This window comes from Carassius auratus, chromosome 41, assembly GCF_003368295.1.
Source record: "Carassius auratus strain Wakin chromosome 41, ASM336829v1, whole genome shotgun sequence".
In the NCBI taxonomy this organism is placed as follows: Eukaryota; Metazoa; Chordata; class Actinopteri; order Cypriniformes; family Cyprinidae; genus Carassius; species Carassius auratus.
This window is the reverse complement of record NC_039283.1, coordinates 1001748-1012846: the sequence shown is the minus strand read 5'-3', so window position 1 is coordinate 1012846 and position 11099 is coordinate 1001748. Positions and strand designations below refer to the sequence as shown.

Genomic DNA, 11099 nt, shown 5'->3' with positions numbered 1-11099 from the left:
TTTTCCTTTACTTTATAGACAAATTTAGAACGAAACCGCAAAATGGCATGAGACGTTTTAAAGTGTTCATTGAGGGACTTCTCATTCCAGTTAGCCTTTGATTGGAATATATGTGAGAAGTGCATGAGTCAAAGAAATTATTTTGTTTCATTTCCTCTCAAAGAGAAATATTTAAATTTTCCAACGTGTATATTTATAAAATACTGGGTAATTTTTATTTAGTCACTATTTGGGAGAACACTAGCATAGAGATGATGAGTCTTAAAGGTAACACGAGGCCCTTTCATATTAAGGTCTTTTGTGAGTCCACAACAGAACTACATTTCCTGACACTCCATGTGACGTCGCGACGTAGGTCACGTGTGCGCTCTGAATTCCTGAGTGGCTCAACTTACACAGTGAATGAACCACACTGAGAGACCCTGTACACATTACTAAGGCACTGAAGGGCATTTCAGGATATTCCGCTACGTGAAAACTCTCGGGCTCCGTGTAACAATGGAAGCATATTTACGGAGCTGTCGTGACGTGCTTAAGGTAAGACTATGGTAACGTTACTGTAACGCTAAAAGAGATCGGGTTGCGCGTGTTATGTTTGTTTCTACCATTTTACACCCCTAAAGTGTAAATGTGACCAGTGTTTGCACTGTGCATGTTGAGAAATTCATAAGCATGATTGCTGTGTATGATGACTTGGTGTGATAAAAAATTTATGCTTTGTTTAATATACACTTGAAATTGACACAAATCATATGGTACGACCCGCATGAAGAGACTGGCCGCATGCGCCAAAGATAGAAACAACCACATGCCTTGAGAGAAACTACGCAAGTATGCTTGTGTATGTGTTTTTACGGTACTTCTATCATAATATTATTTATACGTGTATCATTTTATAATAAAAAAAAGTATATGTGGCACAAGCAAATGACATAATATATTTGGCACAAGTATGACTATATTGTATAATTGTGTAAATGATCATATATATATATATATATATATATATATATATATATATATATATGAATGTTACATTTATAAATGTACAAACTTAATTTTTTAAATTATACACGTGTGCAATTAAAACCACAACAAAGAAAACTCAACAAATTGAATGAGCTTGAGCTGTTTGGTGTCAATGCCTCCATCTTTTGGAGACTGTTTTTGAAAAGTGCTGTAAGTGTGTTAAGCCAATAAAATCCGTTCCCGCTTTTCTAGTTTTTCAGCTTAATGAAACTAAAGGTGGCCATATTTGCAGAGACAATAACACCTGCTGCACATCCTCCTGACGGCATCTGTCCAACAGCAGTGCATCTCTCTACCCAAAACACTTTTGTTTTAAACCCAAACACCCTGACACCTGCACTCAGCCATGCCCGGGCGGATATACTGAAGCCCCGTGTTTACTTTGAGACTCTCAGCTCATGGAAGCAAGCAGAGAAGGGTTCTTTAACTAATTCAGTCAATGATTGAAGAAATTATACGGTTGCACTTGTGGTCAAAGTGCTTTTTGTCTGCATCAGAGGGTGAGCTTGCAAACAGAGCGCACACCCTGCTCTTTCCACCCTGAACCGAGACCCGCAGGTTCTGTACTGTTTACTCACCATCCCGTGGTCCATTTCACATTGCAGTGACTAACTTCCTGTGCTGTCTTCAGCCCATGCACATACGGACATGAATAAGCATGTTTTTCCTGCACTTCCCCATCTAATAGAGATTTTGGTGACGATTATCACATGAGAAACAGGGATCTAACCTCACCCGAAATGAGCCTCACCCCTGGTCTGTGTCTGTTGTGAGCTCAGTGACTCTGTGTTGACAGTCCGTCGTCCAGCATTTCAAACAAACCCCAGCTGGCTGCCCAGATCAGAGTACATCATTTAAAGCTGACGTCACAGATGGCTTCTGATTTCGGCTGGAGTAATGGAGCAGGCCAAATGCTAATTAACGCTGGACGAGGAGTCATCATGTGGAGGGATAAAAGGTTTTATTGAATCCAGGGCGATGTGTTCGGTGTTATTCTATTAAAAGAGCTCTTCATCTCGCAAATAGGCTTCAAAATAGAGTTGTGCATTCTTAAGCTCCAAAAAAGAGAGAGAGAGATAGAAAAGCACATTTTAAGAAACATATAGTCCATAACTGCACTTCTGTGTTGGTCAAAACACAAAGTGTTGGTCAGTCTTTTTATAAAGAAAGTGATATTTTTATTCAGCAAGGATCCATGAAATTGACCAAAAATGTCAGTTAAGACATTTAGAATGTTACAGAAGATTTCTTTTTCAAATAAATGCTGTTCTTTTGAAATTTCTGTTCGTCAAAGAATCCAGAAAATAAAATAAAAATATTCCAAACCGTTTTCAAAATTGATAATAATAAAAAACTGTGTTTTCACAAAAATAATATATTTTAAAAGAAAGATTTATTTTAAATTGTAATAATATTTAACAAGATTACCGTTTTTACTTATTTAAAAAAATGCAACCTTGGTGAGTGAAAAATTCATCAGAAACATTAAAAAGTATTTTTTTATTTATTTTTTTTACAGTAGTGTATATTCCAAGTCTTCTGAAGCTGTACTATTATTTATCATGTTCAGAGCAACACTGAAATGTAAGTTATTTTAATATGAAAATCTGAGGTGCCCTTCATCATAGCTATCTAAAATGTCATTTTCATAATTTTCACTTTCTGTGCATTGTTCCTCACTGTGAAATAATTTACAAGACATGCAAAATTATACAATAGCCATTATTGTTAACATTAAACGCTTTCACACAATATTTGAATAGGTGTGGATGAGATTTGAGCTGCAGCAGAGAAGATTTACAGCTTACAAGAACAGATCTATTTCTCACAAATACATATTTTGACTATATAGGGCATAAGTTCTGTGGCCTAATTTTAAGGAGCTGTTTTTTTTTTGATAACCCCTGGTCACTGTGTTGTTTTGTTGTATGAACAAGAGCAGTGTCAGCATTCAAAACATCTCCTTTTATGTCAAACAGGGGAAAAAATGCTTGGAAGTTGAGTAATGATGACGGAATTTTCATTTTTGGGTTAACTATACCTTTAAGAACAAATATTTAACTTAACTGACATTGTTCTCTTTCATTCTCAGGGTTGTAGTAAGAACAGCCCAGGGCTGCATGTCGTATTGGGAAATGAGGCTTGTGATATGGACTCCATGGTATCAGCCCTGACCTTTGCCTACTTTCTTTCAAAGGTATGCTATCCCCAACCCAATAAACCACTGTTCTTGGAAATCTTGAGAATAATGGCAGAGAGATAATAGACGTGATAATTCTGGATTATTGTTTTGTTCTTCATTATTGTTTTCCTCTCGTAGAGTCTGGATTGTGAGAAGATGCCGGTCCCTGTGCTCAACATCCCACGGGCTGAGTTCCCCTTGCGCTCTGACAGCAGCTTTCTGCTGAGAGAGAGCGGTCTGTCGCAGGACTGCCTGCTGTTCAGGGACGAGGTGGACCTCCACGGCCTGCACAAGAACAAACAACTGATGCTGACGCTGGTCGACCACAATATTCTGCCCAGGTCAGTCTTCTGTACTGTAGCACATATGCACCTTGTTCCATCTTCGCATCAAAAAAGAATACAGTTTTATAGAGTTTGGGGTGAGTAAGATTTGTTGTTTTTGAAAGGAATTAATATGTTTATTCAGCAAGGATGGATTAAATTCATTAAAAGTGACAGTAAAGACTTTTATCATTAAATAAATGCCATTCTTTGTGCTTTCAATTCATCAACTGAGCATTCATTTCATCAAGGATGCTGAAAACCCCAAAATATTAAGCACCGGCACAACTATTTTCATTGATAATAATCGGAAATGTTTCTTATGCACTAAGTCATTGTATTAAAATGATTTCTGAAGGATCGTGTGACACAGAGACTGGAGTAATGACTGTTGAAAACTTAGCTTTGCAATCACAGGAATAAATCAAACTTCTGTTCTTTTAAATTGTAATATTAGAATATGAGAGACTTTCAAAAAATTACATAATCACATCTGCCAACTTCTAAACAGTAGTAGTTATGTTTAATATGATACATTAATAATAATTGCAATAGAATTATAAAGCGTTTTACTGCACCATATGCCTAAATGTATGTAAATGTGTGCTAAAAGGGTCTCTTTAAAAATGAATGACCACAGAAGCAGAATTCGTGCTGAAATGAGACATTTTAATATATTAATATTCGTATATTAAATAAATGATAGAATATTCAATAATATAGAAATATTGTTGTTATTATTAAATCTGTGAAATAAAGTTCTGAAGTGAATATCAGGAGATTTGGTCAGTTCTTTTTTTTATAATAAATCTGTATTATTCTGTAGTGCTGACAGTGAACTGGAAGACGCAGTTGTGGAAGTGATTGACCATCACCTCCTCCTGAGGCCCACATCCCCTTCCTGTCCCGTCACTGTGGAGCCCGTGGGCTCCTGTGCCACCTTGGTGACAGAGCGCATTGCCCAAAAAGCACCTGAGGTGCTCGACCAACAAGTGGCTCAGCTTTTATACAGTGAGTGTCATGGTGATGTGATAAACACAGAGAGGAATGCGAGCTCTCACAGCATGACTGCTATTCAGTCTGTTAGACATCAGATGGGCTCAGCATGCTCTTCAGTGGCATTTAGCCGGAGGAGATAGTCAGTTTGTTCATAGTACCCTCTAGATTTGACTTGATAGAGATGTGAGATGTCCGCAGAAAGACAAAAGCTTGTTAACTTACATAATGTATGTTTTGACAGGTGCCATTATCCGAGACTGTGTTAACATGGCACCTGAGGCAGGCCAAGTCACCCCTAAGGACAGCCAGTACGCCGTCTATCTGGAGAACCGTTTTCCCAAACTGCCTCAGAGGGGTGCTCTCTTTCAGTCGCTACAGAATGCCAAGTTTGATGTGTCAGGTGAGAGGATCTTTTACTGTGTAGGTTAATTAAACAAACCACTTGATGCAGACATAACAAACAGTATAATCTGAAAGCATGCAATCATCAAAAGTAATTGTCATTGTACTGTTCTGGATTCCAGGCCTCACCACGGAACAGATGCTGTTGAAAGACATGAAGGCAGTGTCTGGCGGGGATCTAAAATTAGCCGTCAGTGTCATTTACATGTCACTAGAGGTCAGTGCTGTTATTTGACATATTTCACTTGACCTTTAATAGCTGCTGCAATCTCTGAAGCTTGCAATGTCTTGATTTGACTGATATCACTTCTAACTAAAAATATTTATGCAGATATATGCAAATGCTGATATTTTGTCCCTTTATTGCATTGAATTTTTGTCACCTGACCAGTGTTGTGTGTTTGAATTGTGTTTTTAAAGGATTTAATCACACTCTTAAGATGTACAAAGTATTTTTTTTAATTGTTGTATAGCAAAATGCTATAATGTCATTGAATTTTTTCTTTTATTGCTTTTCTTTCAAACAGACACAATGTGTGTTTTTTTTATTGCAATATTACATAGGTACATAGATTGTTTCATATTAGTTTCATATCGAATATTTAGGTTTTATTCATTTGGGCAGGTTGCTAGTAAAGAGAAGAAAAATTATGGGATAAATTAATAACATTGTTATATATAGGGCTGTCAAGTTGATTAATCTCATCCAAAATATAAAAGTTTGTATTTACATAATATATGTGTGTATTGCGTAGATTTATATATAAATGCAAATATACACACATACATATATATATATTAAAAAATATTTACATGTGTGTGTATTTATGTATAAATATTTGGGCAGGTAGGTAGTTAAGAGATTTAACTAAGATAAATTATGGGAATAAAAATGCTGATTACAATAATATATATATATATATATATATATATATATATATATATATATATATATATATATATATATATATATATATATATATATATATATATATATATATATATATATAAACCCGATTCCCAAAAAGTTGGGACACTGTACAAATTGTGAATAAAAACAGAATGCAAAGATGTGGAAGTTTCAAATTTCAATATTTTATTCAGAATACAACATAGATGATATATCAAATGTTTAAACTAAGAAAATGTATAATTTTAAGGGGAAAATAAGTTTAAATTTCATGGCATCAACACATCTCAACAAAGTTGGGACAAGGCCATGTTTACAGCTGTGTGGCATCCCCTCTTCTTTTTATAACAGTCTGCAGACGTCTGGGGACTGAGGAGACAAGTTGCTCAAGTTTAGGAAAAGGAATGTTGTCCCATTCTTGTCTAGGCTTCTAGTTGCTCAACTGTCTTAGGTCTTCTTTGTCGCATCGTCCTCTTTATGATGCGGCAAATGTTTTTATGGATGTAAGGTCTGGACTGCAGGCTGGCCATTTCAGTACCCGGATCCTTCTTCTACGCAGCCATGATGTTGTAATTGATGCAGTATGTGGTCTGGCATTGTCATGTTGGAAAATGCAAGGTCTTCCCTGAAAGAGACGACGTCTGGATGGGAGCATATGTTGTTCTACAACTTGGATATACCTTTCAGCATTGATGGTCCCTTTCCAGATGTGTAAGCTGCTCATGCCACATGCACTCATGCAACCCCATACCATCAGAGATGCAGGCTTCTGAACTGAGCGCTGATAACAACTTGGGTTGTCCTTGTCCTCTTTAACCTGGATGACATGGCGTCCCAGTTTTCCAAAAAGAACTTCAAATTTTGATTTGTCTGACCACAGAACGCTACTTGATCATGTTTAGATATGGCTTCTTTTTTTGACCTATAGAGTTTTAGCTGGCAACGGCCCTATGCATAGGCAGTCCTAATGGACCCCCCCCCCTTGAAAATATATATTGCAGACTTTTCAGGGGCCCTCTCTTCCTTTGGGGCCCTGGTAATCAGTACTGGTTTTACCCCCAGTCCGACGCCCCTGACTATTTTTTGCCGCAGCATTGGGGGAATTGGGGATCCTCTGCACATCTTGACTTTTGAGAGACACTGCCACTCTGAGAGGCTCTTTTTATACCCAATCATGTTGCCAATTTACCTTAAAAGTTGCAAATTGGTCCTCCAGCTGTTCCTTACATGTACATTTAACTTTTCCGGCCTCTAATTGCTACCTGAGTACCTGTCCCACCTTTTTTTGGAATGTGTAGCTTTCATGAAATCCAAAATGAGCCAATATTTGGCATGATGTTTCAAAATGTCTCACTTTCAACATTTGATATGTTATCTATATTCTATTGTGAATTAAATATAAGTTTATGAGATTTGTAAATTATTCCATTACCTTTTTTACTCACAATTTGTACAGTGTCCCAACTTTATTGGAATCATGTTTGTATTACGTAAAGACAAACTTTTATTTTGTATGCGATAAATCGATTTGACAGCCGTAATATATTTTACAGTTGGAGATATATATATATATATATATATGTATGTGTGTGTGTGTGTGTGATTGTATTGGTGCATCTCTATAAACTATGTTATGTATGGAATCTCCTTGCAAACTTGAACTCTAGCAGGGCTATTTCTGATGCTGTTTCTGATTCTGATTTTAAATTTAGAAGATCACATGCAAATGACTTTTTATCCTAAATGAAGTGAATCTTGTGTTTGTGCTATGCATTTAGCCTCAGTACTTGGTTCCACAAAGAGAAAGAGGAAATGTAGATTCTGAAATGTAAGGAGCTACTGTTGTGGCCACAAAGTGTGCTCATGTGTCCATCCTCGTGACTGTGAATTCCTCATTAATACCAAAGCACAACTGATTCCAAGTCAGACACACCCAGACTCACCGCAGGGCTGGGCGGCCTGTCTTGCACACCACTGATTACACCAGACGTTATCCCCCGTGACAGACTCTACTCGTCTCTTGTTAGTACATATACAATATTAAGACATGCTGTTGCTGAATCAGATGTGAGAAGTATCAAAACTTTCTTTGTTCACACTACATTGTAGACAAAAAATAAGTCCCTGATTAAAAAAATAAATAAATATATATATATATATATATATATATATATATATATATATATTACCCACATAATCTCAATTATTACTTCAAAGTAATAATGCCACTTATTTAATGTTTATTTACGCAACCATTTTAAATGTCAAATTGCCAAAGAAGTTAATCAGAAATATCAGTCAAATGATTCAGAAGAGATCAGAGATGTGTCATAAGATGAAATTGTGTATTTAAAAAGATTACATTTTTCAGGTGTAAATACCCTGCACTGATCAATTTTATTAATATTTAGGCTTTTCTTCAGCGGCGTGGACTACAGCAGGACCTCTGTGAGTTCTGCCACAATCACAAATACAACCTGGTGGTTTGCATGACAATCTCTTTCAATGACAACAAGGAGCCCTTCCGACAGCTAGCCGTCTACAGTTCCAGCACTGTCTACAGGGAAGAGGTATTCAGTGCTTAATACCTTACTGGGAATGAATGTTCAGATGGCTTACCTATAACTGGCTCTGTATATTTGACCAGATTAGGAGTAAATTTACAGGGTTTCCCAGTTTGTCTTTTTATTTTGAAATGTAAAAAATGGCAACAATTGCTTGATCCGCTCAGTTCCTGATCACTGAATATAATTTTTTACTTGGAAATACACTGTTCAAAAGTAAGATTTTTTTTTTTAATTCAAGGATGCATTACATGAATCAAAAGTGACAGTGTATGACATGTTATAATATTACAAAATATATAATTTATTCGAACATTCTATTAATCAAAGAATTCTGGAAAAAATGTATCACGGTTTGCACAACAATTTTCACAACAGATTGATTTCTGAAGGATCATGTGAAACTGAAGCCTTGAGTAATGGCTGCTAAAAAAAAAAAAAATCACCTTTACATAACATTTCATTTTAAATATATTAAAACAGAAAAATATTTAACAATTATTAACTGTAATTTTGATGGATGAATCCAATCTTAAACGGTCAATAAATGAATTGAATAATTGATATCTGTATTTTCTTTTTTCATAGATGAGTAGAGCACTAGAAAAAGCCAAAAATAATATTCTGGACCTTAAGCCAATGAGCAGTCCATATCCAGATGTGAAGGCCTTTATACATTGTAACACATTAGCTTCCCGCAAGACAGTAATGCCCATAATCACAGACTTCCTGAAGGAGAGGGAAAAGAAAGCGTATCAAAGTGGGAACATAGAGGACCTAGAGCTGGACGATGATTCCAATCAGGACCAGAGTGAATCACAACAATGTCCCGAGGACGCTGGGATTGAGGACGATACCCAATTTCCTCCAACGCCAATGAACAGTCTGGTGGAGGGTTGTCCCTTAGACAATGGCCTACCAAAAATCAGTCCTGAGGTTTTGGTGGAGAAAGTTAGCAAGATTGCCAGCATGGAGGACACGTCTCCTGAGGACCAATGATGAGAATCTGTTGTCCAAGAGAGTCTTGAATAAGAGCTGGAGAAGGAAAGTTCTTCTGCATCTTCAAGAGGATGAAGTGCATATCCAACAGTGCTGCATTAGGGGATGAGAACTGACTCACAAAGGTACGATAGTCTGAAGAGACCATTCTGTTGACTTCCTAAGGACTGGTTGATGATCATGATCGAATGGAGCATTACATAAATGCATTATATGTACAATGTTCAAAGTTGGGCTACTGTAAAAACAAAATTCTGCTTTAGGCTGTTTATTTATTGTTCACAGTCATATTCATGTTTGATCTTCTAAATTAATCAGAAGTCTCATTAAGACATATAAACACATTATCTAAAATTGACAATCAGCACCCAGTGCAAGCTAGCTACTGACAGTGCATAATGAATTTCTGGTATTATACATTTAATTATAACATGGTAGCTATCGTTGCTTTTGATGCCAATAATATTCTTCATTCTTCGTAGAGTTATTTTCAGCTTGTCTGCAGATCACCTCTGGGGCATGGCATTGATTTGCCTAGAAAATCTATTACTTCTCCCTTGATTTGTAAAAGCTAATGGAAATTGCATTTACAGTATCACTCTCACAGTATTATCCTAGCAGGCAAGCAATTTTTTAATCTCGTGGATACTGAGCTAAACTACCAGTAACCCTCTCTGTGGCCTTTTGCATGTTATAGGTGTTAACTGACCCGCTCCCGCTTCGAATCAGGACACCTGCATTTTAGTCATTGAGATTTTACCATTAACTACCAAAGACCGCCATTTTATTTGTGTGTGAGGTATGTTAAACGTGTGATCATTTGAGATTTAGAGCTTCGGTATTCTGTTAATTAATATTATTTTATGTTAAACAAACATTTTTTTTCATGAACAGTCAGTTTGATTTGTTATATGGTCTGTAGCTTATTAGCAGATTAATTTAACTGCACTATCATCATAATTATAGTATTCATAAACACAAAGGCTCAGTCCAAGGCATTTTAAAGGCATAATTGGCAAATCTTATATAATATGTTTTATCGGACAGTTATATAAAGACGTTTAAATGACTTGAAACATATAATATGGTATGTTGGTGTTTTGAGGTGTTGTGTACCCTGTGAATGAACCCTGGCCAATAGTTTGGTGAGACTGTACATGGTGACAGCAGAGGATTGCTGCATGCTGCCTCAGGAGAACTAAGCACATTATTACTAATCGATTCCACCAAACTATAACCCCAATATCATGATAATGTTATTGATTTAATGTAAATGTACTACTGTGCTATGGTTGTGAAACAGGTTAATATTCGAGAGCACATCCTCTGTCAAGTATTTTATTGCCAAGGACTTTTTTTTTATGAATATGAAATGAGTATGAATAAAACATTTTCAAATAGTTCAATGTGTAGTTTGTGAGCTTTTTCCATGCAAAGACACAATTTCATTGCGGTTTCATTTTTAAAGAGGCATCCAACAGTAATATTTTATGTTTCTTAAAGAAGTTTCTTATCAAGGCTCCATTTATTTGATGAAAAAAATACTACAATGTAATATTCAAATACAAATATATATATATATATATATATATATACATACATTGCTGTAGTTTTCAGTGTCACATGATCCTTTATAAATCATTCTAATATGCTAATTTAGTGCTCAAATAACTTCTTATTATCAATGTTGA

At 36.0% G+C, this 11099-nt stretch overlaps 1 protein-coding gene across 1 annotated transcript; it reads left to right on the top strand.

Annotated features, from left to right (window-relative positions):
• Nucleotides 1–61: 61 nt before the first annotated feature.
• Nucleotides 62–10808, top strand: LOC113059764 (exopolyphosphatase PRUNE1-like). Its single transcript, XM_026228338.1, has 8 exons — nt 62–537; nt 3122–3226; nt 3350–3552; nt 4361–4545; nt 4775–4933; nt 5058–5152; nt 8257–8415; nt 8998–10808. Exons 1-8 carry the CDS (start codon nt 499–501, stop codon nt 9406–9408), a joined length of 1356 nt encoding a protein of 451 aa, XP_026084123.1. The 5' UTR covers nt 62–498; the 3' UTR covers nt 9409–10808.
• The last annotated feature ends 291 nt before the right edge of the window (nt 10809–11099 follow it).

Bases quoted from the DNA above. Each gene is read 5' to 3' on its own strand.
- LOC113059764 (XM_026228338.1), top strand. From the start codon at position 499: ATGGAAGCATATTTACGGAGCTGTCGTGACGTGCTTAAG. The intron at 3,553-4,360 runs GTCAGTCTTCTG...ATTATTCTGTAG, and splicing joins GACCACAATATTCTGCCCAG to TGCTGACAGTGAACTGGAAG. The intron at 5,153-8,256 runs GTCAGTGCTGTT...ATTAATATTTAG, and splicing joins TCATTTACATGTCACTAGAG to GCTTTTCTTCAGCGGCGTGG.